The 27,101-nt window shown below is 34.6% G+C and overlaps 1 protein-coding gene across 6 annotated transcripts in view; it reads right to left on the minus strand.

Moving 5' to 3' along the window:
- Positions 1–3,132: 3,132 nt before the first annotated feature.
- Positions 3,133–27,101, minus strand: part of PRKDC (protein kinase, DNA-activated, catalytic subunit) — a 166,408-nt gene continuing 142,439 nt past the window's right edge. For 5 of the 6 annotated variants that reach the window (XM_074277974.1, XM_074277964.1, XM_074277944.1 and 2 more), the window contains 13 exons: positions 25,261–25,472; positions 23,969–24,056; positions 23,502–23,645; positions 20,180–20,384; positions 18,580–18,647; positions 15,654–15,874; positions 15,083–15,175; positions 11,673–11,762; positions 7,405–7,476; positions 7,127–7,328; positions 6,620–6,808; positions 5,806–5,945; positions 3,133–4,960 (listed from right to left, as the gene is read on the minus strand). In XM_074277974.1, the coding sequence (XP_074134075.1) occupies positions 4,756–4,960; positions 5,806–5,945; positions 6,620–6,808; positions 7,127–7,328; positions 7,405–7,476; positions 11,673–11,762; positions 15,083–15,175; positions 15,654–15,874; positions 18,580–18,647; positions 20,180–20,384; positions 23,502–23,645; positions 23,969–24,056; positions 25,261–25,472 (1,929 nt within the window). In that variant the 3' untranslated portion in view covers positions 3,133–4,755. The remainder of the gene's footprint in view (positions 4,961–5,805; positions 5,946–6,619; positions 6,809–7,126; positions 7,329–7,404; positions 7,477–11,672; positions 11,763–15,082; positions 15,176–15,653; positions 15,875–18,579; positions 18,648–20,179; positions 20,385–23,501; positions 23,646–23,968; positions 24,057–25,260; positions 25,473–27,101) is intronic. The other variant, XM_074277954.1, reaches the window with a different exon arrangement.

Consider the following 27,101-nt stretch of genomic DNA (forward strand, 5'->3'; position numbering starts at 1 on the left):
CTTCTCCCTACTACCTCCCCTAGCAAGTAATCCATTATATCCAACCCCTTTATTGTATAGATGAGGAAACAGATCTATCCAGAGCTCCACAGCTAATATCTGAAGTGCAATGTGATTCGAGTCTTCCTGACTCCAAGCTCAGCACTTTATCCATCATACATCCTCACTCTTCTCCTAGATTCCCTTTCTCCATCAGTGACACTTACCCAGTCACCCATTGCAGCCTAGATGTTCCATCTTGGAAATATCACTCATTTGTACAAAGCGACGATCATATTCATGACCCCCCTGGTGCGAATCCTCCTTACTGACTGGGTGGACTACCATACATAGTAACAGCCTCCCAACCAATTTTTTCATTTCTGTCCTTAATTCTCACCAGCCCATATTCTAAAATTAATATTCTTTATCCACAAGCCGAGATTCCTTATTGCAAATCTCAAAATTTCCTTTCCACCAATCCAAATTCCATATTTTCTAAGTCATTACACAAGCTTCTTTGAAGATGTTTTAAGACTAGAAACTTTTCACCATATGCATCTTTCTACTTTTTCCTTGGCAAGTATCTGTAATACCCCTGAAACCACTGCACTATCAAACTGAACAGAGTTCTTAGTGCTTAATGCATTGACTCAAATTAGCTTGTTTTAAGAATTTCTTTATAATTGTTTGGTTTACTTTTAGACAAGCTTCTTGAGGACAAGAACCATATCTTTTTCTCTACATGGACACCAGGTAGGTATTTATGTCAGAGCTTGTTCATCAAGGGCTAAGGACCAACCTCTTAAATACATAGTTTTAGTTTTTTTCTTTTTCCTTTTTCGTTGATTGAACAGCCTTCAATTTGATTGCTACAAAAGTGTATGAAAATGGAAATTCATAAAGATCTATGTATGCTTCCCTGCCCCTAGCAATATCCCTTCTAGACAGCTGTTTTTTTTTTTTCCTAGTGATAGATCATTTGAGTATGCTCTCCCCTTATATCAATTACTAAATAGTTAGCATCTCAGTTAATGAACCTTAGTGAAATTCTGCATGACAAACCATTTCAGGATGCATAGAAGCAAGCTGGCTGAATTTTATGCCATGTCAGAGTATGGTAATATTTACTTTGTTTACCAAATGACTTTTGACATTCTCAAAACTATATGGGTGAATAACTTTTACCTTAAAGAATATCCCAAGAAAAAGATTCATTGGAATAGTAAGTATTCCATATTTACAATTTACAATTAATAAGCATTTATTAAATGTCTAACAAATGAAATTTAAAAATCTAAAAAACATTAAAAAAAGAAATGACAATAAAGCTAATTTCTAAATTAAAGTGTTTTACCTGTTTACCTATTGAAAGCATTTAAATACCTTTCATTAATGTTCCTATCAAACTACTGGATTGTCAGCTCCATGAGAGCATGGACAGAGTCTGATTCCATGTTGGAAGCCTCAGTTTCCCATAGTGCTTCATCCATACTAAATGTTCAATGAGCCAATCCCAAAGGAGCAACTGAAAGCGTTTTGCCCACCTAATGTGCTATAAAAAAAAATGAATTACAGATCACTGTACTGTTGTTAAAATAACAGATCCATTGGAAATTAGAAAACAAATGCAGTGCCATGTATTTCCAAGTGCATTTTTATTTGGTTATTTATTGTCTGGTACAACAAGGGGCCTTCCTTTGCCACATCCCTAATATATTTTTTTCTCTAGTGTTCTGAACACATTGATGTACTTCATTCAGGACTGTCCTTTCAAATTCACAGTTCTTTGGGAAAAAAAATGGTTTTAATCTATTCAATTTCCTGGCAACATCTTTCAGCTTGTCTTTGAGATCTCAGTTATTTCTACTGGTTCCCACACCTGGAGCCAGATTGCCTTGCAAGTCGGAGGCTGCAGGGTATGCCAAATTCTGATTCTCTATCAAGAAACTGGAGAACCAGATGGAGTAAAACTAGGCTTTAGTCCAGCAGCAAAAAAGGAAAAAGCAAAACAAAAAACCTCATCAGTTTTAGAAGTGTAAAAGCTCTTCCTTAAAAACTAAATGTCTTTCTCCCATTATAATTAATAGGGATCAGGAACACATGGGTCCTGAAGTAAGGAGGACCTTACCTCAAACACTCAACACTTTACTAGCTGAGTTAACCCCAATTGCCTTACTCCCCAAAATAAATTAGTAGGGATCTCTTTTTAATCTTACTCTAGGTAATATTTGAGCTCACTATGAACCCAGGAGAGTATCTATCAGAGTAGGAAGCATCATTGGGATATTTCTGAGACTTTGGAAAAGAAAAAGTATTCGGAAAGCAACCAAATGGAAAAAATTAGCTTGCACATTGCATCCTGCCAAGGAGAAGATGACCTCCCCCTCTCTTCCCTTTGGGCCGGCAGCAGCACAGCCCTGACACCGACTGCTTCAGGTTTCATTCCCACACGCCAAGGTGGGCCTTGGGGAGCCTGTGCAGGACACTTCATCTCCCACTCTCAGCAGCAGGGCTCCCGATCTCTTGGCATTCTGGCAGACCCCCAGATCAGCCTTCATGGTGGCAAGTTGTTCCATACCTCTATCCCTGTCTCAACAGGTCAGGAGTAAGTTCAAGCACAGTAACCAAATTATTAGTTTCTTGAGAAGCTAGGAATCAGGATTATGGGAATAGGTAGCTTGGGAGGTGAGAATTTTTGATATATTTTTCATTGTCTGTCATTTGATACTTCTTGATAACACAATTCCTTCTATTTTAAGTAAATTATTATTTTTCACTACAACACAAGGTCCTTGTGATAAAATACTGACATAAAAGCAAACACATTGGTGAGGTTTATTAAAAGCTGTTGGTTTGGGTACTATGCCTTGGGGTAGCTTTCAGGAGATTTTATCACTGAGTGATGCTCCAGCAATGACATTACTATTTGCAAAATCAAATAATCTTGCTTGGCAAGAATCACAAGCCTATATTTTGCTCTTTGATTACAAGTCAAAGTAGTCAGTCATGTCCCTCAAGTGTGATGAGAGTGGTCTTTTAAACAAAAGGTAAGTTTGCAGCTCAGGTATTTTTTTTAATTGCAATTTTAATTAGTTACATTGTTATTTTCAAGCAGAAAGCTTTGATAAATGACACTTCCATACCGTAAGCTTGAAGTGATATCTCTTTTATTGATATAAAATGTAAAAAGTAGGACACAAGTTCAGTGATTTCACATAATACAGATAAATCAAAGTCATTCCACATCATCAGAAGACAAGCATTTAAAATCAGGATTGAATATGTTCAGTTCCATTTATATGTGTGGAGAGGAAAAAACCAATTATAATAAAGAAAATGGAGTATTTTTGAATTGTCCAAATCAAAAGTTTAACTAAATTCTGGTTTGATTGTCTCCATGTTGCAGCAAAGGGTATCCACTGGTTTATATACATAGTAGATTTTCACATACATGATTCTCACTTATTTTTCCTGAAAAGATAAAATATTTTGGCTGAATAAATGTCACTTGTTGAAAAAACTCCTCACAAAATATAAAGGTTTCAGTGCCATAATGGGAGTCATCTGACAATACTAGAATTAACTAGTGATATAATGCATTACTACAGAAGTTAAATTATTCTAATGAAATTTAAAGAAACCCAAAATAACCAACCAACCTGTATCATTCATTGTCCTTTTAACAAACCATAACTTTAGGCTTCATATTTCCAGAAATGCTATGTCCATTATTAATCTTATTATACCTGTCATCATTTAAGCCCAATCTTATTCCACACACAGAAGTCTCTAACAATGGTTCCAAAAAATTAGTCACCATAAAAAAACATCACTAGCCTGAGGACATGTTAAGAGGAGCTAAGTCTTCAGTGCTAAGTAAAGACATGATTTTTAATTACACATTTTGTTCATTCTAGAGGAGTTCTTCATTGATCTATAATGCTTACAGTTTGTTGGAAGCATGGGATTTCTTCAAATGTGGAGGCATTTTTAATATTCCACAAACAAAATGCTTTGTACTTTGGTATCATTTATCAGCATTCTTAGGGGTTTACTGAAGTTATCTTGTGTTGAGGATAAGAGAGGAATGTAAATGTGTATGTTTAACTGAAGGCACTTTTATCTTTTTCTCATTTATGGATCAAAATAGCAGAACTTGGTCATGCAGGCCAAATTTTTCTCAAAGATTTTTCTTTTAACTAAATCTGCCAGATCTGGGAAAGGAAAAAAAAAACTTATAAAATGATCCAAAATAGGGCATTAGTATGGGTCTATTGTTGTTCTAGTTATTTAAAAAAAAAAAAAAAGAGCTAAAAGGACAGTAATTAAAAGCAGAAACTAATATAAACTTTTGGGGTTTTTTTTCAGACTCTTGCTATTAAGTAGAATCATTACCTTCCATTTCTATGATCAGTTTTAATAATGCATGACAATTTCAACTTCATTAGTTGTTGGTTTGTTAAGAACTTTTCAAGATGATAGTGTATAAAATTCCAATGGATACAGGTGGTTATCTAACTTGAAGCATTAGAAATATGCTATAGTAAAAAAGCATCTCATCTTTGGTCTCAGTGTGGGTCTGTATTTTTTCTTTTGTTATAAACCTTATTCTGTTTACAATGGAATTAATTTTATCATGGGTGAATTATCTTCAATTTCACAAAACAAAGTTCAAACTAGAATTCTATTCTTCAGTGTTTCAGAAAGATAGGTCTATTTACTTCTAAGAACTTCAGGTAATTTTTCTTTGATACCTTCCTCTTCTCTACAGATTTACATCCAGGGCTCCCATCCTATCCAAGTCCTGCCAAGCACATTGGGGTCTGTAGCCTGGTCCATAAGACACTTGACCTGAGTCTCTTCTGAGAGCCCATCATCTGGTTGTTGAGCACGAAAATTGTGGTCTCTATTTCCTCGAGCTACAGACACATAGCACTCAAAGGCAGGGACCTTCTCATGGCCCAGGCGTAATTCGTCACTGAAATAAAGAACACATTATTTTAAACCATGTATTTGTTTCTTTCTATGGCTGTATTCCTAACTCTACTGTGCTAATCTTTTCACTTCATCACTTAAATTTAACAAGTCCAATTCCATGGAATCATGGGACTTTTAAAGTGGAAAGGACCTTAGAGATTACCTCCTTAAGCAAAAGCTACTGAGTTCATCTAGTTTTTCTTTGACCATTTTGCTCTCAATTCCAAAGACTAATTTTTTCCTTTCACTTACAGAAGCAAAAAAGAGGTTTTAGACCGTTAGTTTTGCTTAAATTTCAGGAACATTGTTCTTGGCACTGGGGAAAGCCTTTCAGATCATCTAGATACAGTCCCTGATGGATCCATCAATCTTCTTTACAACACCCCTATGAAGGCATCATCATGCAGCTTCTACTCAAATACCTACAGTCATAGGAAACTCAAGCAAATCATTATACTTTTGGAACTCTGTTAGAAAAAATTCTTCATACTGAGTCTAAATTAGCATTCTAAATGAAAACCTAGTATCAATAAGAATAAGTATTAGGAATTCAGTTGTGACAGGGAATCAAAATGCTTTTTAATTTTCCTGTTTAGTTGAGCTTCCTTTAACTTTATGTTAAAAGAGCTGAAGGAAAAAGAAAACTGTGTAATATACAAATAAAATTTGTCAAAATTTGTCAATAACTCTTTCCTCCTCCCACTCTTTTCCAAACCCTCTTTTCACCACCAGTTTCAGAATAATTTTTTATGACTATCTTTTTAAAAAAGATTCTTTTCTTTATCTTAGCAAGGACAATTTTGGTCATTATCACAAAATCAAAAAAGTCTCATGGGTAACACTTACCAGGTAATGGCTGCAGGATTGGCTCCTGCTAACTTTCTCTTGGCATAATTTATTTTCTGTAAAGGATACCAGTTTATTTCTGTCATATTTACTTCTCTGGTCCAGGAACCTCCTTTTTTCAACATCTTTTGTTCAAAATTCTAGGAGAGAACAAAACTGTTTTTTCCCTTACTTAGCAATTATAAAATCATGACCATAGTCACATAGAACAAATTCCCAAACAAATTTTCAAAAAAGGTTTCTAGGCAAATTGATGTCTATGTTTGATTATAACTAGGCAGTGTTAAAAGAAAATATATGCTAGAATTTAATTTACTAGAGTAGACTGAAGTTAAGTTATTCATGAAGAGGTTCACTAACTAATTCTTTATGGGTTACAAAGAAATTCTAAGGTATATATAAGGAGGAAAATAAATATGTGGTTTAGGTAAGCTCATTGTTAAATGTTTCAATCTTCAGACCATATGTCACAGAAAGAACATCAAAAGAACTATATTTCCATCCGTAACTCAATGATGTCAACCTCCACTGAGCTTTCCTTTCCTCCACCTTAACCAATATGATCAACTATTTTTACTTTCTGGTTTTTGCTTAGTTCTTTATATAGCGGTTTTCAGGCAAGGTGAGCCTGACATTTATCATGTACAATTTAAATATTAGTTTTAAATAACACTATGCAAAGCAATAAAAATGTGTTTACAAAGATTTTTTATAAAAACTTTTCTAAAGTTCTAAAGTTTCTAAAGTTATAAAGTTCTTAGATTTATAATTGAGGACACAGCAGAACAGAAATCTTAATATAAACAAAACCTACCTTCCAGTCTAAAGAAGGTTCCTTTACAAATACATCCATGGTGCTGATGAGAAGACCTGGATCTAAGCGAAAAGCTCTTAAAGCATGTACCATGACACTGTAGATAAGACCATTTTCTTTCATTGGTAACATTAGATTGATAAATTGGCGAGTTAGACGAAAAGGCATCAACTCAGGAACTGGTAGAAACTAAAGAGGAGGAAAAAAATCATACAGAAAATAAAAGATAAATGTTTACTAAAAATCCCAAGCTATAAGGTTAAAACCATCCTTTACCATAACTGCATTTGTATGGTATTTGTATACAACATCAAGGGGAATGTGAACTCGTGTCTTTTCTGTGAATATCCTATAGCACAAAAAAGTAAAAATGGGTGGAAAAATCTCAATAATCAAATTTATAGGGTCCTGCCATAACTACTTCATAATATTAGACTGTCATATGACAACTAAATCAACAGAAAAGAGCAGTTCAATACCATACTTTAGAGGCTCTAAAAAGTGTACCTGTGTTGCTGATCCAAATGCATGACCAAAATCTATTCCAATCATGCCTCCCGTCTCCATGTTGATCATGAAATTGGACAGATGTCTATCTCCAATTCCTAGAATCCAGTGGCTGATACACATCAAGGCATGGGAACTGGCAAAATGGGATCGAAGAGCCAGAAAAGCCTCGGGGGTTGTACTCATTTTAACAAAGGCCCTCCTAAGGAATTCAGAAGCAAAGTCTTATTAACTGCCAAAAACACATTATTTCAAAAAGAGTTAATGATGTTACTTACCTTAACAAATCTGCTGGTACTTTACTCTCTCGGTTTCTGAAAGATGTGATTGCTTCCGTACGATTAGCTCGTCTATAATTAAATAACACAACTTTATTGAAAATGAAATTCAGTCCTGAAATTCTTTTTTTTTTTTAAATTATAGTTTTTATTTACCAAATATATTATGCATGGGTAATTTTACAGCATTGACAATTGCCAAACCTTCTGTTCCAATTTTTCTCCTCCTTCCTCCCACACCTTTCCCCAGATGACAGGTTGACCAATACATGTTAAATATGTTAAAGTAAATTTAAATACAATATATGTATGTATGTCCAAACAGTTATTTTGCTGCAGTACTAAAATTCTTGAAATTTAAATTCGAAAACATTTGCTTCAAGTGAAACTCAAGTAGCAAATAAATGTATTTTGATGTTCCATTTACCACTGGCCACAATTTATTTTACTGGAGCTAGAATTTCTACAGGGCCTTAAAGTTTGTAAAGAACTTTATATCTCAGTGTATCCCTCAACCACAACCACCATCTTAGGATGAGAGGACTTTGCAGATAAGGAAAATGAGGCAGAGGTTAAATGACTTGTGCAGGATCACACAACTGGTGCATGTCTAGGCCAGGTATGATTTAAGGTCAGAGTTCTATCCCCAGAGTCACCTAGCTGCCTCACAACCCACAGACGAATTCTGATCATTTTTACCAGGATTAAAATCACATCTACCCAACAGATAGAAAAAGTACCATAGCAAAAGTATAACATTAACTTCAACTGGTTATTCCATTCACATGATGATAAATCCCATCAGCTCACATTCTATGGCCTACTTTACATTGTCTGGGCCTCTCTTTTACACTTGCCATATTCTATTTTGTAGTACAGTCATTTTTATACATATCTTACATTTCCTAATAAAAGTAAGTCCTTTGCCCCTCCTTTAGTCAGGGCCATCTGACCCATGGGCCCACTTGGCAAGAAGAATTGCCAATGAGGTTGCTCTTTTCCCCCATCTTCTAACTTGGTCACCCAGACCCCAATGGGCATCTGGAAGTATTAGCCACTGCAAGGATCCTTCAACAATCCCTTCTTCCCCTTTTTTCAATCATAATGAGCCAATGATCCTTATCACATCCCTGTTCCTTTGAAAGGATACAAAAAAAAAAAAAAAAAAAAAAAAAAATCCCCATTCTCTGGCTAGCCCACTTCCCACTGAATAACTGCATATCAAGACTCTCAATTCTTCCCCTCACTCAAAGCCATCAATCAATAAACACTTATTAAGCACCTACTATGTGCCACGAGTGTTCATTGTGTGTATAAGCTATGATTCATCAACTACAATCCTTCTGGTAAGATAGAAGACATATGTCCTATCATCTTATCATCCTTGTCACCTGTCCTGCCACTGTGTTCTAAAGTCCTCTGGAGGCCTCCCCATCTACCCTGCCCACATAGCCATAAGGTCTCCAGGACATCTGTCCTGAATCAAAACCTTTCCAGATGCGCCATCTCCCCAACTAGTGTGTGAACTCAAAAGCAGAACCTCTTTTGTGATCTGTATGCCCGGCACTTGGTCATCTCAAGCACTCAGTAAATGCTTTTCTATTCAATCATTCATTTCTGTAAAGGAAGGCAGTTGCCCAGTGGTTTTCACATAGGTACAGAGATAGGGAGAGGATATTTGTGTGATCACTGGTATAGGAAACTCCCGGATAAGGACATGCCCTCTCCTCCAAGATTTCGGGTCGGTACCTGATTCTACAACTACTAGGCTTAGAGACCTGCCAAAAGCATGGACTTGCCCAGGGACTCTCAGGCACTATGTTTCACGATTGAACTTGAATCCAGATCTCCTTTGCTCCAAGGCCAGGTCCCTATTCACTATGCTATACTACCTTTGCGTATATGTATATAAGATGTTAAATATTTTAAATTTAATTAAGAAGAATATCTTTTAATAACAATTAGAGAAAATGCTAAAAAAAATAATGTTACCACTAAAATATACTATAGTTAAGGAAAAAATGTAAAACATATTAATTTAGAAATATGGGCCTCCATATATTCTCAGTTAGATCAAGAAAGCTATGTTGGAAATCTCAAAGAATATAGCCAAGTCTATCCAAGTAATGGGGTGACTTCTATTGAAATAGGAGAGTACTCAACTGAGTACTCAACTCTCTCTCAACTGAGAGAGTCTCTTTTCCACTAAACACTTTAAGTCATCAAAAGAACACAGGTCATCTGAAACCCAGATTTTTAAAGATTGGATTTATGAACCCCCATGGGGTTTGTAATTGAATGTGGGGGTCACAAAATTATGACTTATTATTAGTAAATGTTTCATTTGTATACCCATATGTCTGGGTCCCTAAAAATTTGGGGGGTAAAAAATGGGTTGCCAGTGGAAAAAGTTTAAGAAGCCCTCTATAGGATCTAGAGATTTTCACAAACAGGCTGGAGCCATAATCTTCAACATTAATCTTCTAGATCTAAATCTATGATTATGAGAGCTTAATAACTGCAAAAACTAGAGTATCATCTGACTGGGAATGTCTATGCATCCTGGAGATTGATTAGGGTTTCCTTAATCAATAAAAACACATTATGAAAGAAAAAAAAAAGCGCCTCAAAACACACTAATAAGAACCAGTTTAACATATTACATTTAATAGTAAACTAAAGTTTTCCTAGAAATAAGAAGAAGCAGCAACAATATATAATAGTAATTTACATTTCATACAGAATTTTAAGACTTACAAAATATAAAATACAATGCTTTCCTTATCAAAATATAATATGGAACTTAGCACTCAGCCAGGAGAATTGAATTTTGTAATGCAAATTTACAGAAATTAAGAATTGTCAACTATACTGTCTCCAAAGTTATAAAACATCCCCAATCTGCCAAACCCAATAGTCTTTTCTCAGTCCTCAGTCTTCCTGGCCTCTGTTCACCTCCTCCTCCTGCAGAAGGAGGAGTAAGATTAAGCCAAGAGCATCTTTGATGGTATAGTATGGGTGGAATGGGATTTTGTCTGAGTCAGGGTTAATGCCTGAGGGGTTATTGGAGCCTCTCTCCTCTCTGGGTTTTTTGAGAGCGACCTTCCTGTCAGATGGGTTCTTTTGGATCTCCTCTTGGGGTGCTCACTAAAACTCTATCCTGGATGCTCTTCTCTTTTCTTTCCTCACTCACTTGTCAGTTTCCAAGGGTTCACAAAACATTTCTAATACAGGTCACTCTTAAATCTCTAAATCCAGTTTGGATTTTTTTCTCTTGAGCTATGGTTTCCAATTGCCTACTAAACATTTCAAACTCCAAATTTTAATGAAGATTCAATCAGTTTCCCAAGTTTGCATATTCTCTTGATTCCTCACTTTTCCCTCCCACATTTACAACCAGCTGCCGAATCTTCCAGTCTCTACTCTGACACATCTCCCACATCCTTCTCCATCTTCATGGCTACCAACATAGTATGAGTGCTCATCATCCTTCAACTTGACTTTTTTCCCCCTGGCAAGGCAATTGGGATTAAGTGACTTTCCTAAGGTCACATAGCTAATTAACAAAGGTCAGATTTTAGATTTGAACTTGGGTTTTTCCAGGGCTGGTACTCTACCCACTACATCTTATCTGGTCTGCCACAATTTTTTTATTTTATTTTAAAAAGCCTTTCCTATTCCAATCCATTTCCCATTCTGTCAATGCCATTTTCCCAAAACATCCGACCCTGTCATTCTACTTTTCAGTGAACTTCAACAGTTCCCTCAGACCTTTCAGATCAAATACAAATTTCTTGGGCATTTAAGTCCCTTTACAAGCTGAGACTCCATCATTCCAGCCTTCTTACATACAGCTCTTTCCCATATTCAATGGCAGTCTTATTGTTTTCTTTCCTATAAGGTGCTCACTCTCAGTTCTATGTTTCAACAGGCTATTGTCTTAAGTATGCAGCACACTCTTGCCTTGTTTCTAGCTCTCAGAATTCCCTATTTCCTTCAAAATTTAACTCTTTTTGCATGAAACTTTTCATGACACCCCTTAGCCACTAGCATCCTTCATGCAAAATTACTTTGTTATACACATATGTACAAAATATACACAAAGACACATAATGGGATAGAATGTAATCTGTAAGGAAACATCTCATTTTTATCTCTGTGTCGCTAGTGCTTAGCACAGTGATTGGTACTGACTAGTTGGCACATACTTGTTAACTAGTAAATCATAGAAAAATTTAATTAAAAAAAAAAAAAAGGCGCAGACTTACCTGTACATCAACATATAGGCACTAATATCTTGTTTTCCTGTTATTTTTGTCAGCCAGGTACCATATTCCAATTGTGGGGCTTTGGGTCCACTAACAACAAAAATAAAAACAGGATTTAAAAATTAGTTACTATTTTAGGGTCATGTGATTTCAAAATACAACAGCCCTTTTGTATCACTTTTAGTAGAAGAGTAAGAGGAAAAAAAATAAGCTTTTACTATATTATTTTATAGAACTTTAGCTTTTGCCTCTGATATTCTGGATTTAATTTATATTTTCATTCTCAAAAAATTTATCCTGCTTCTAAATATACAGCCATAAAAAGAAAAATAAGCTGATACAACAATTTCCTGCTCAAAACAAATCCAATATACTTGCACTGTACTGCAATCATGCCTCCCCAGACTACTTCTTCACTTCCTCCTCCAAAGCCAGACAACATCTTCACCCCTACACTCTCCTCTTCTCACTTGTGAATTTCTTAGCAGGACCTCTTCTGGAAGATGTCCCCATGCCAGACATGCCTGCTCCAAACCTAGCTCAGCTCTTACTTTTCCACTTCTCTCTCATGTAGAAAGCTCCACCATCCCCACTCTCCCTTCAGGTCCCTTTCATGGGCTGTCTTTTCCCAGTTTAATATAAGCTCCTTGATGTCAGGGGGACTATCTTTAATTTGCCTTTTTTTGTATTCCCAGCATTTAGCACAGTGTCTGGCATATACAAATTGCTTAATATTTAATATATTGCTTTAATATTTTATCTAGCTAGCAACAGACTAGGGATGATTCAATCCTCTAAACTTTAAACCATATTGACAAAGGTACAATATCATGCCATCTTCTCACGTTTTAAGTGAATGAAGAAGGTATTATTATTGCCATTAAAAAAAAAAAAAGATGGGGTCTCTCAGGTTAGAAGGATCAAGGCTACTTAGAGACCTATACTACCACTTTTTTTTTTTCCAATATGGGTTAGTTTGTACCTTACTACTGGGGCTTATAATATTAATGGCAAACTTAGAAACCCAATCAGCACAACCCAATATGGCTTAGAACCCTTGAGCAACAAAGCAGATCACCTCAACTTCCCTGGTAGCTGACATTATAGATATATAGTATCATACTCTTTCACAATATCATTTTAAAAATACATATATACATTCAGCCTAATTTTTTTATCCTATTTAAAATATTATCTTTCTTCTTTTATACATGTATCAAAGCCCAAATAAAACAAGACTGAATTTTTAAAAAAATAAAAATTGCTGATCAAGAGTTGGAATTTAAAATGCTCTCCTGTTACCTATGAGAATATATAAAATGCTTAGCCCACTTAGAATTGTATAAGCTCAGCCAACTTTAGTGGCTGCTGTAAAAGAGTAAAAAAAATTTTTCCTACAAATATAAAAAGTATTAACTCACTATAAGGGAAGTTAGCATTTCAAACATTTATGACAAGAAAGGAAATAAGCATTTATTAAGCACTTATTATACACAGGCACTGTGCTAAAAGCTTTATATATATTATCTCTTTTGTTTCATTTATGGTATATTTCCTGTGACTCATTAAGTCAGTTTTTTAATTGACCTTTTGATTCAAGTCACTTTTCTACTTGTGTGTACAAAGATTATAAAAAAAAAAAAAAAAAAAAAAAAAAATAGTAAGAATGTCACTAAAAATTGACCGAGTCTTTTTTTTTTTTTTAAACAGGTAAAAGAAAGACAGCTACATTATACTGTAGGTGGAAAGCACTTTCATTTCCATGAATGAATACAGCTGCCTGTTGCAGCTCAATGTTGTAATTCCATTTTATGAATGGAGGTGTGAAGGCAAGATGTTGATTAATTGGTGTCTCATGTGCCAGCATGTCAGTCAGGCAAACTCAGCATTCTTGGCTTTAGGAGATACACTTTTCAAAACCTTTAGAGACTGAGTTTTTCTCTTCTAGGAGAACACAACTCAATTACTTAAAGGGAAACATTCAAAGAGAAACACTGCCTTTCTCCAGGAATATATCCCTGGATAGTAATATCCAGAAAAGAAAAGCTTCACCATACTACTCTACCTACCATTTCTGATAGATGATGATCAAGCCTTACTCATCCCCAGAAAAAGAATGATGTTGCTATTTATAGAAACTGCAAAATCACCCAAGCTCAAATTCTTAGTATAATTTTTAGCTCATCTTTTGAATAAAATATAAAGTCACTAAGGGCTGCCAATTCTTCATTCAAAATGACTCTTGTACTTGTCCTTTGCTTTCAAAGAAAACAAAATCCTACCTCACACCCTCATTTTTCACACCTGTGCAGCTACAGCAGATTCCAAACTGCTCTATCTTCTTGCCTCCAGTCTTTCTCCCTCTTGTTGAATTTATCACTGTTTCAAAATTTGCATTACCTTCTCATAATGCTCATGAATTCTTCCTTTTAAGATTTATCATCTTTAAAAAGTCTCTGGAAAAATTAGGATGCATCATTTCTTGTAAAAACAAAACACTGTCATCTCCCCAGCACTTCTCTCTTTTCTTTTATTCACATCTTTTTCCTGCTTAGAGAAATTACCCTCCTCACATCTTATTTCTTCACCTATTCATTTATCCAACCTAAATTCTTTATATTGATCTTCAACTTTGTAAAAGATGCCTTATTTTCATGTTAATAACAACTGTAAATATTGTTCTTCCACTTCATAAAAAGACAAGTCACATGACAGACTCAGTATATACAGGATTTCATTTCCAAACCAAAGTATTTGACCTATGCCATGGTTCACTGTAATAACACAGATGAGAAGAATTAGTGACTTTTAAAAATTCTTAATGCTTTTGAGCATCCAGAGGAAATATTTAGAGTTTTCTAAAATTCTAAATTTCTAAACTTCTGAAATTCATAAGACATTTTCTCTTATAGCTTAAAGAATAAACACTATGCTAAGAGCTAAACAAAGAATTTAGTGATTGCTCTTTCTACTACTTTGACTAATCCTTGTCAATGGAACATCCTGAAACAAACACAAACTATCTATTAGGTCCAATGAAATAGGAAAACAGTATTTCTTCTACTTGAGGGAAGGGTTACACTTAACATAGGACTGTAAGATAAGAATGTCATCTTGTAATGAAGAGAAGGGAAGGGAAAAGAACAGTGAACGATGACCAAGTTCTTCATTTGGAATTTTGACCTTGTTACAATATCAGAGAAGCGAAGGAAGAGAAGACAGACTTTTCTTTTCTTTCCTTCTTTTTTTTTTTTCTTAAAGGAAACAATATCTCAATTCACAGAGGGTTAGATCACAAGGAATTTATAAATTTAACTTATGAAAAAAATTTAGCATTTTAAGACAAAGATTTTGAAGTTTTCACAGATACTTAACGACTTAAGTCCCAAGGGCAAGTAAAACACTGTTACCTTTCGTAAGCAGCTTTCTCTTCTTCAGACATATTATTCAAAAGAAGTTCCTTTAATGTACAGGTATTTTCTATCCATTCAATCAATCCTAATCTGAAATAAAAATTTAAGGTATGAATAAAAACTCCAATTTAAAAAGCAACAAGTCAACATATATAATATAGATTTAGATAAAAAGTTTTTGTTTTTCCTCTGGATTAGTGATGCCCATTTAAAGATTGTGAGCCCCTTGGGGTTCATGACAATGATTCAAAGGGTTTGTGTTAAAAAGTTTTTCATCTAGAGGCCAGATAAATAAATTCAATGAATTTAAGCAAAATAGAAATTCATGTGACATAGCTACCCACCTTTTCTCAGAAAAAAATTAAAGTTACTGCTTTTTTCCAGCAGTTCAGTTCCCTCCATTTTCTTGTCATGTTTACAACCCTGAGAAGTTGGGTGGCTGACCATTCAAGAGAATGAAGCTAAGACTTAGTTCATCAGTCAAACTTTCTCATTAAAGAATTTCTTTTCCTATTAAGATGTAAAAACTGGCTATTTTTTAGACTCACAAAACGTATGGAATTCCTACCTGGTGGTCATAGGAATAACGTGGTAAGTTTTTAACCGCATGTTCCTTTGGCTACAAGCAGCATCTTGTGATAGGATAATATTCATGACCTCAAACAGTTGCTCGATGCGCTGATCCTGTCTCAGATCTTCCCCTCCTTTCACAAGGAAAGGATACTCTTTCTCATCATTGCCTCGGATGGTGATACGTTTGGGCTTTCTGATGGATGTCATTACTTTTACCTTAGAAAAATATTTATATGTTTTAGGTCGGAGATTGAATACCAGTTAAGCCACCAACAGAACCAAGAAATCTCAGGCTTATTACTGGATATTCCCCTGTGGAATCTTGATTCCATTCAGTCCCATAATTAGGTTACCTAAATAGCTATGACACATAGGACTTTGTAGAGTTAGGTTGTGATGTGATTTAAGAAATAACTTCCTAGCATTTGATACTATTCAAAGTAGATTGGGATGCCACGGGAAGAAACTACGGGGGAACCTTGTTGGGGCCACTGAACAGGTCATTCTTATTCAAGGAGACAGTTCACTAGAATGATCTCTGAGATCCCTTCCAAAGGGATTCTTTGGTTCTCATTCTGAAACAAAAGCCTTCCTTTAACTAGTGATGCCAGATAACATGCAGATAATATGCAACAGCATATAATGTTTGAGGCTAGCAAAATTTCATTATCAATTTCCTGTTTTTCTCAAGTTAACAAGGCAGCCAAATTATCTTCTTTTTGTTTTTGAATTTTTTTATTAAAAGCTTTTATTTGCAAAACATATGCATGGGTAATTTTTCAACAGCGATCCTTGGCAAAGTCTTCTGTTCCAAATTATCCCCTCCTGCCCCTCACTCACTCCCTTAGATGGCAGGTAGTCCAATACACAACATTATCTTCTAACTGGTGATTGTGAGCCAATGCAAATTTTTGACCTGTTCACAATTATTCATCATTTGCTTACATGCAAAATTAATTCACTTTCTAAAAATCAAGAAGTAATTTTATTTTGCCCATATTTCATAAAGGAGTGTTAAGATCCTAGTTCTAAGTCCTAGCTCTGCTAATTCAATTCAATAAAATTTCTAAACATGAACCAAGTAAAACTAAATACTATAGGTACAAAGATGACATTAAGATGGAATCTTTCTTCATAAAGCTTACAGTCAAATAGAGATTAAGAAATTCACACAACTAATTACAGTAAAAGGCAAAATATATGCAAAGCTGTTAAGAAAACAGGAGGAGAATATTTTTAGAGGGATCATATATGACTTCAGAGAGGAAGTGACACCAGAGTTGAGTCTTTAAAAAGGGCATTTTAAAAGTGGAAATGGTTGTAGAAGAGTGCGAGTAGAAGTTGGAGTAATTCATTCAAAGCACAGGAGCTAGTATGAGCAAAGTTATGAAGATAAGAGAGAACAAGATGCAAAGAGAAGATTATTTTCCACTTTGGCTACAGAAGCAGAGTATATGAAAAGACTGTGAGATAAAACTAGAAAGGTAGTTCAGGTTGAAGCAAGATTGTTAAGAGCCTTAAATATAATGATAAAAAGTGAATATTTTATTTGATATCCAATGAAGAGCCATGAAGGATTATTTCTGAAAAAAGAAATAGCATAAAAGCAACACATTGGGAGAATTAGGTTAATATCTATATGAAAGTTAGCCTGGAAACATAAAGAATAGTTGGGTGGTCATTACAATTGGCTAGGCAAGAAATAATGAACTAGGGTGCTTGCAGCAGGACCACAAATAAAGGAAGAGAAGAGGGACTATTTCCAAGATAGTACTGAGAACTGCCTGGATGTAAGGCATGAGTGAAGAGGGAAAGTCACCAATGAGTCTCACTGATTGACTAGGAAGATGAAAGTATTATAAACAGAAATAGAAAAGAGAGGAACTCCAGCAGATTTGGAAAGATGAGTTTGGTTTGGAATGGACTGAATTTAAAAGGCAGTTGAATGGCGACATGGCACCAGAAGTATAGACAACAAACTTGGGAGTCAGCTGTAAAGAACTAACAATTGAATTCACAGATGAATTTGCTAAGGGAGAAAAGGATGAAGGACAGAGCCTTTGAGTATTGTTCATAATACTGCCCAAACACAGTACTCCATTTCCAATTTCTGTGCCCTGGCCTTGACTGACTCCTATACATGGAACACACTTATGCCTCATTTTTGCTTTCAGAATTCCTAATTTCTTTCAAAATTCAGCTCATGCACTCCCCACTACAGGAAGCCTTTCCAGCCTCCCTCTCCTTCCAGCTCAGCTGATCCCTTTGTGTCTGTGCATGTGCACATGTCTCTCAACAGATTATAAACTCCATTAGGACAGGCACTTCCCTTTTGTCTTGATATCTTGGTACTTCCTGATACAGAACTGGCACTTAATAAATGTTTGTTGGCTAATTACTAGCCAATAACTTTCAATATAACCCAACATTTATTAGGCACCTACTACGTGAAAAACACTTCAGTAGATGCTGACAATAAAAATATTAACTAGAACAGCATTTAACCTTTTTGAGGCTTTTTGAGGCAAAATGGGGATAAAACTACTACCCTAACTACCTTATATAGCTATTGTGAGGATGAAAGCATCAGAATGAACAGAATGTTGGGCTAGAAATTAAGGAAATATGGGTTTCATATGCTGAACATGTCACTTAACTTTGTTCAGCTTCAATTCACTCATCTGTAAAACCAGGGATAAAAATTCCACCTATCTCAGAGTGGTTTAGGATCAAATGAAATAACATAAATAAAGTTTTTTTTTTTAAATAAGTATTTAAATGTTATATAATATGCTATATAAAATAAAATATTTTAAAGTTTTTTGAAAACTGTAAACACATATCACTTTTCCACATAAATGATCTGATTATCACATAGCAAAAATCTTAAGAGCAAAATAAAATAATCCGTGCCACCTTACCCGCTCATCAAATCCAGTTATTTTTGCATGGTACTCCGGTAATGGCTTTCCTCTACCATCATACTGACCTAAAAAGAAAAAAAAAAAAAAAAAAGAGTAAAAGAATGGATTACTTAAACAAAATCTTTAAATATTTTAAAAAATGTATTTATCTAATGAAAACAGGTAATATAGCATCACAGTGTTATGTATGCAAAAAAATATAAAAAAATCCCATTAAAAATAGAAGTAACTTTTCTCTTATTAGCAAAAAAAATAATATTAGCTTTTAGAAGTCAGTTTACTTCTTATATTGAATATTCAGCACATTAATACATAGGACTAGGAATTAAGCTGCTTTAATCTTACTCATTGCTGGATTATTACTTTCTAAAAATATAAAAACCAAGTGCAAATTCTGAGATGTTTTCTTCTTTCTGAGAGTAGGTTTTTGTTTTGTTTTGTTTTGTTTTTTGTAATTGTACCTCTAGCACCTACCAGAGTTTCTGGCACACGGGAGATACTTAATAAATGTCTCTTGAATGGTTAAAGTATCATAGTGACTGGCTAGACAGAAATCCTCTTTCATTATATACTTCTGTTACATGGATTCATTCACAAATCTAACTTAGAAAATCTATATCATATTCAAAAATGGCCCAAGAGGTAGAGTCATCATTCAACTAATCTTCAGACTGTCTACTGCTTTCAACACAAGGATAAATAAATTATATTGCAGTCCCACTGCACATTCCAATAAAATAAGTTAACTTCATTTATATCCATTTTTAATCTAACCTAAAATTATAACTACATATTCATTGCCTCCATTAATGTATAAAGTATTGTCAGTTTTATATTTCTGAAGCTTATATGTGTCAAGTAACTTTAAATATTATCCTCATTTATTATTACTAAAATAAACTATACCAGCAAAATTTAACTTCCATATTTCAGTGGATCTATGATCTCCCCAATGAATAGATAATAAAGAAACTAAGAGCTTTGATCAATGCAGTGGCCAGTCATGATTCCAAAAGACCAAAGAGGAAGCATGCTTTCTACACTCCTGACAAAGGGGTAACGAACTCAAGAAGCAAAAGCCAATGACCACTTTTAGACATGACAATTGTGGGAATTTGGTTTTCCTGACACTGCATGTCTTTACAAGAGTTTTGGCTTTTTTTTTTTTTTTTTAAATGAGGAGTGAAAGGAAAAAGGACAGATTAGGAGAAAAAGGGAGGAAAGAAGAGATGGAAAGTACGAAGGAAGGACATTGAAAAGAGAGGGGGAGAACAAAAGGAAGGCCAGAAGAAATCACAGACAGAAGTTTTGTAAGTTCTATACTAAGTTTATTATATATTTAAAAAGAAAATTAAGTTTTATATAATAAGGATTTTCAATTTCATATTCAATACTCTTATTCTATTTACCATGTCTACCATGTCAGAATTTAAAAAGAAAGGAAACAAAACTTAAAAAAAAAGGGAAATAAAAATTGCTTCTAAACAGATAGCAGAGCTTTTTGATTTGGTTCATTTTAACAGACATTTAAGATCTTAATAAGAATAGGGAATTAATATGTGTATCCAGCATCTACAAAACAAAATAGTTAACCTACCAGGAACTTCTAGCTCATTCCTCAAGAATTCTACTTTGAAGTTGCTCATCCAAGGTGAGCACTCTTTAAGATTTCCAGGTGGTTTTGAGTCTTCCCTCATTTTATTCAATAAAGTAATAGTAATGTTGTTGAAGTCACTGGGTTTCATAACTAGTAGCTTTGAACCTCTTTTTCCAAAATGTTTGTCAAACTCTTTTCCATAGGTCTGAAAATAATAATTTAGCTTAAATTTAATGTTCAATTCAAGGTTGGAAAAAATGTCACAGATAATTAATTGTACAATACATTTTTAATATAGATTATCCATAATCACCTTTCACCTCTTAGAATCCTCGTTTTCTTTAACATTCAATTCACGTATACTCTGCTCCATTAGTTTTGTGATCCCTTCCCTCAAGTTGTTAATATTTTTTCCTAGACATCCCTTTTATCTGCATGTGCCTGTGTCTATACAATATTTATCAGACTATGCTTGGGTTTCCTTTCTTATATCATACAATACATGCATAACACAGACACATGTATGTGTGTGTGTGTGTGTGTGTGTGTGTGTATATATATATATGTATATATATATATATATATATACATATATATATATATATATATATATATATGTGCACATATACACGTGTACACATATTATCAATGTATGATATAAGAAAGAAAATTTGGGTGTGTCTGGCATGGACTTTAGATCTAGGAAAGCTATATGTCAAAGGATTCTAAAAAATGACAAATAGACTCCCATGTACTAAAATTATACAGACATTTCCCAGTAAGGATGGATTTTTAAAAAATGACTTTTGAATAATTCCAAATGAGGTACAGTCCCACTGCACATTCCAATAAAATACATTAACTTTATTTACATCCAATTTTAATCTAACCTAAAATAATCACAACATATTCATTCCCTCCATTAATGTCTTAAGTATTATCAGTTTTATATTTCTAAAGCAATTTTATATGTGTCAGGTAAAAAAAGTAAAAAAAAAGTCATTATTCACTGATACATTGTTGGTGGAGTTGTGAAAGAATACAGCCATTCTGGAGAGCAATTTGGAACTATGCCCAAAAAGTTATCGAACTGTGCATACCCTTTGACCCAGCATTGCTGTTATTGGGATTATATCCCAAAGAAATACTAAAGAGCAGAAAGGGACCTGTATGTGCCAAAATGTTTGTGGCAGCTCTTTTTGTTGTAGCTAGAAACTGGAAGTTGAATGGATGTCCATCAATTGGAGAATGGTTGGGTAAATTGTGGTATATGAAGGTTATGGAATATTATTGCTCTGTAAGAAATGACCAGCAGGAGGAATACAGACAGGCTTGGAGAGACTTAAGTCAACTGTGGCTGAGTGAAATGAGCAGAACCAGAAGATCACTATACACTTCAACAACAATATTGTATGAGGATGTATTCTGATGGAAGTGGAAATCTTCAACATAAAGAAGATCCAACTCACTTCCAGTTGATCAATGATGGACAGAAATAACTACACCCAGAGAAGGAACACTGGGAAGTAAATGTAAATTGTTAGCACTACTGTCTATCTACCCAGGTTACTTATATCTTCGGAAGCTAATAATTAATGTGCAACGAGAAAATGGTATTTACACACATATATTGTATCTAGGTTATATTGTAACACATGTAAAATGTATGGGATTACCTGTCATCAGGGGGAGGGAGTGGAGGGAGGGAGGGGATAATTTGGAAAAATGAATAAAAAAAAAATCATAACAATGATGATAGTTTATATTTACACAGTATTTAAGATTCATAAAGTATTACAATTACATATACTATCTCATAACCCCTGAAGTAGATGCTAGGAAGTTCTTTCTTATATTGAGTCTTTGAGTGAGGCAACAGGCATTGGATAAGCAACCATTAAATTTAATTCTATAAATTTAAAAAAAAAAGTCATTATTAAAGTGATATTTATCATATCACTTCCATATTTCACTGGATCTATGATTTCCCTGATGGAATAGGTTATAAAGCATTTTTGAAAGACTGAAGAACTTTGATCAATACAGTGGTCAGTCATGATTCTAAAAGTCCAATGAGAAAGTATGCTTTTTACCCTCCTAATAAAGGGGTAATGAACTTAAGAAGTAAAAGGCAACATACAATTTTAAACATGACCAGGTTGATGAGGATGCATATAGTTCTTATCAACCAACTCAGATTTTAAAAAGTCATATAAGGGAAGAGGAAAGGGCAGGAAAGAAATTGATAATAAATTCAAAAGTGTGACATCTCCAAATAAAACAAACAAAGGCTTATAAGAAAAGAGAAAAGGTTTTTTTAAACTTAGACAAAGAGAAGGATAGAAAAAGAGACCAGGCAGCAGATGGGAAAATGGCATGATTTTAACTAATAAGACAATTTATGTGCAAGTATTATTATCCTCACTTTAAAATAAGGAAATCGAGGCTCAGAGATTTTAAGTCAATGTCAAACAGCAAGAGGCAGAGCCAACCTTCAATCAGAATTCTAGTGACATCAAGTCTGGAGATCTTCTCACAACACTATCCTATATCCCCAAACACATATAACTTATGAAGGTGGAATACAGAAGGCAAATGATAGCTCTGTGGTACTTCCTAATAGTCAATGAATGACATGTGACACCCTGTGCAATACAAGATGTAATGTTCTTTTCTCTAAATGTGATGTTCTCTGGGAGCAGGTTTCTTGAGGAGCTTCTAGAGGCAGCCTTCCTTTCAGTTTAGTGTAACCACCCCAAATGCAGCCAGGAATTAAAGTCCAGATCCTTTATTGTGTCCTTCAAAGTCTTGTCTCTTTTCTTGGGGCCTGGTTAGCTTTAATAGAGGCCTATCTCTCTCCTTGGTTCCAAGAGCTCCCTCCAAATGTCTCTAAATCCAAAGGTTTGTCCTTCAGCCTCCAGCCAGCACAAAGGTGGAAGTTGGAATGAATCTAACTCTGCCTCCAAGAGTGGGCTTGTGAGCTTCTGACTTGTGAATCTCCCAAAGTCAATACTAGTTAGGAATCTCCCAAAGTCCAAAAGTAGGCTTGTCTTTTAGTGGGTTTGTGAACTCTTCCTTATATATGCTCTCTAAAGGTGTGAATGTGTGAACTAATGTGTGAATTCCTTTAAAAGTGTGAACTAAGTACATAAACATTAGCACCTTGTTTCAAGTTGTGGACCATAACAGGAGTGAATATGTGATGAAAAAAGAATATAACCTGAAAGAAATCTGGGGAGTAGACTTAATTTTTGGCTTAAATTGTCAGTGAACGTCTCATAAAAAGATGCATTCCTGAAATGAACGAGTTTTACATACGTACCTGAACAAACTTCTTTCTAAAGGCCCCAATGCCAGGAACTTCTAGGGTTCCTAAGATTGCATACATCTCTTGATACATTTTTTCAAGTTTTTTTTTATTTACTGGGGTTTGCATCAATACACCTCTGACATCATCAGCCCAGTCCTATATGGAAAGAATAGAAGGAGGAGAAATACTAAATTACAAAGCACACATTTTACCTGATTTCTCTTACTCTGAAGTCTGTTTTACAATAGCTATATACAGGACTGCATACAATATTTAATGGCACTGTAGAGATGACTATAAAACACTAAAAATTGCATAATAAGTAAGAGAGAAAGGTAAAGTGGGCACTTACAACTGTCTCTCAGGTTCTGGGCATCCTGAGTAAGGTAATAACTTATTGTCCTCACCACCCCCACTATATATAACATAGCTAGGCAGTCACAATAAATACTGCTGTTTTTTTTTTTTTTTTTTTTTACCTTAAAAAGTAATTCAGGATTAGAGAGCTGCTCTAAGGCATTAATAAAATCTTGAACCACTCCTCCTTGATCCAATTTACTTTTTATCCTAGGAAAGAAGAAATTGCCAAGGTTAGGAAGGTAAAGTGTCCTCTTAATATCAATCTGTTGCTGTAAACATCAGATTCTTGTTTTCAATCTAACAATGTTATATTACAAACAAGAATAAAGCAAATATTTCCTGTAATAGCAGAAAAATATATAAAGTATTTCTTTAGCCAAAATTTATATTAATGTTTTGGTTTCTGAAAACTAAAAACTGACATCTTAAAAATTGGTTGTGGTTTCTTTTGATATATGCAATTTGGCATTTATGACTTGTCTCTAAATTTCTGCTATGGAAAAAAATCACTTTAGCAGTCTCCTTCCCTTCTCCCCCCACTTATTTTAAAAATAACTTGTTTTTAGTTGTCTTTGTTCAGAAGAAAAGACTGAGATGGGCAGGTAATAGCTAGGAGCAGATGGCACAATCCAGCCCAGCTATGCACAAGATATTTATTTTGTATATATCCCCTTCTCTCCCAACCCTGCCACTGTCTTGATTCAGCGCCCCATCACCTCTTAGCTGAGGTATTGCAAAAACAGTCCAGTTGCCTCGTCTCTTCCGAGTCCATTCAATTATTTCTCTACCCAATTGTCAAATTCCTTATCCCTTTATTTTTCTTTTAAAATGGCAACAAAATTAATCATCTGGTGGTAAAAAAGATTAACTCTTAGGCTCTACAAAGGAGTTTTTTAAAAGCAGCTCAATAAAAGTAACTATTAACAGCTCAACTTTCTTCCTTCAGAGACAAACAGAAGGAATAACATTGTAGCTTTGTAATGATAAATTGTTAAGAGGCCTTTCCATACAGGTACTAATTTCAAAAGCTATACCATTAAATCTCTCTTATCCATAATTATGAATATGAATGTCAGTTACAGGGGATATAGTACCATGACTTGGAAAGAATTTGGCAAGACCAAAGGAGAAATTTTAAGGAAAGGAAAGGAAAGCAAAGGGGAGGGAGGTCAGATACTTAAAAAATATCCAGCACGGAAAAATTAAATAGTTCTCTACATATCAGACAGTTTTACATTCTGTAGCAGGCTGTACAATATTCTTGGTCATCAAAATTTTCCACATTTTAAAAAATTATATTAATTGCATAGCAAACAACATTTTACAAACAGAATAGGATTTGCTAATTTTACCAAGGCTATTGTTTTTAATTTTCTCTAGGATTTTATCAGCAAATTAACTGTAATATTACCTTAATACAAACTCCTTCTTCTTGTGACCAGCAGAAGTGTCTTTAAAGGAATAGTTTTCACTGCTTATCATAAAAGGATAGACAATAGCCTGTGGATAGTTATCAGCAATCTCTGCTACAGTGTGCTGCACAGCTACTGCTTCTTCTTTATCAAGCAAGGCCATCATTTGGCTGATCCAACCAATGAACTGCCAGCAGGGAATGGAAGACATCTAAAACACACACAAAGTTGTCACTAAAATAATTTTTGTAATAATACTAGGAAACAATAAAAAATAAATCCTTGACTATTTTAATACTTGAAGTAAATTTCTATTTCTCTGTTGAAGCCACAGACTCTATTTGTTTAAATGATGATGGCAACAAAAACAACGTTCTGTTTTGTAAAAGTATAAAAACCAACATTTATATAATGGTTGTTTTTGCAAATATAACAGAGAGGGCACCAAAAAAACAGTTACAAAATATTCACAAACCTTCAACTCAAAAAGAATCACCATGTAGAAATATTTGAATATGAATGTGAATATAGTGTGTACTTACTTTAATACTCAAAGGATTTGTTATTTCATCAGGGTAGAATAGTATTCCTTCTAATGATACAGATAATAATTGTTCTGTTCATTAAGATAGTCTTCAAGAATTGCTATGAACATTGTATTTGAAGAACATTATTTGAAGAATAAATGAGGAGGCAGCTAGGTGGCACAGTGGATAGAACATCAGCTCTGAAGTCAGGAGGACTTAAGTTCAAATTTGGTCTCAGACAATTAACATTTCCTAGCTGTGTGACCCTGGGCAACTTAACCCCAATTGTTTGTCTGTCTGTCTGTCTGTCTGTCTGTCTGTCTCTCTCTCTCTCTCTCTCACACACACACATGAATAATTGCAAATGACTGAGTTATTCTGAGTATTATAAATATTTAAACCAACTACCAAGGCCCATGAAGGAAGAAAGATGCTATATACCTCCAAAGAACTGATAAATAGAACTATGCATAATATGGGTTTTATACTCACGCATGCGCGCGTACACACACACACACACACACACACACACACACACACACAAAACCATACTGTATCAACTGGGGAGCTCTTCATTGTTGGGTGGGGAGGGAAGAAGGCAGTTCAAAACTTAAAATGTACTATGTGATCCTGGGCAAGTCATTTAACCCCAATTGCCTTGCTCAAAAAAAAAAAAAAAAAAAAAAAAATCAAAACCTCTCCTCAAAAACCCTTAAAATATAACAAAAAATAAATTAGCTTTTTTTTTTTTTTTTTTTTTTTGGTAATTGGTGTGGCTAAAAATTTATCACCTTACAACCTACTTGGTGAAGAACAACCTCCTTGGGCATGTAGAGGCTGGCCTCTAAATTATAGACATACTGTCCATTATAATGCCCATGATCCTAGGCTTTTAAATTTGATAGGATCCATCAAAGTTTATATTCTGCTAACTATGCCTCTAAAAACTAAGGGTCACTTCCATCCCATGAAAAGATAACAACAGAGCAGAACTTTAAATAGAGGAGACTGCGCTACTAAAATATACCCATTTAAAGATCAGTTACAGATCTGTTTCAGAATTCAATGTGTAAGTCTTATGTTTTGCACTGAAAAATAAATAACAATCATAGCATTTTAGAATCAAAGAGTAACTAGCTCATATAGTTGAGTCCTATAATTTCACAGACAATTAAACTAACAGAGAGGTAAAATAATTTGTCAAAATCAAACAACAAAATTGAAGGAGAGGGCTAGAACCAAGGACTCCTAAACTGCTAGTCCAATGCTCTCTAACATGTGGTACTTGCCCTTTCCTTCTCCTTTTCCTCCTG

Source organism: Sminthopsis crassicaudata, chromosome 1 (genome assembly GCF_048593235.1).
Source record: "Sminthopsis crassicaudata isolate SCR6 chromosome 1, ASM4859323v1, whole genome shotgun sequence".
Classification (NCBI taxonomy): domain Eukaryota; kingdom Metazoa; phylum Chordata; class Mammalia; order Dasyuromorphia; family Dasyuridae; genus Sminthopsis; species Sminthopsis crassicaudata.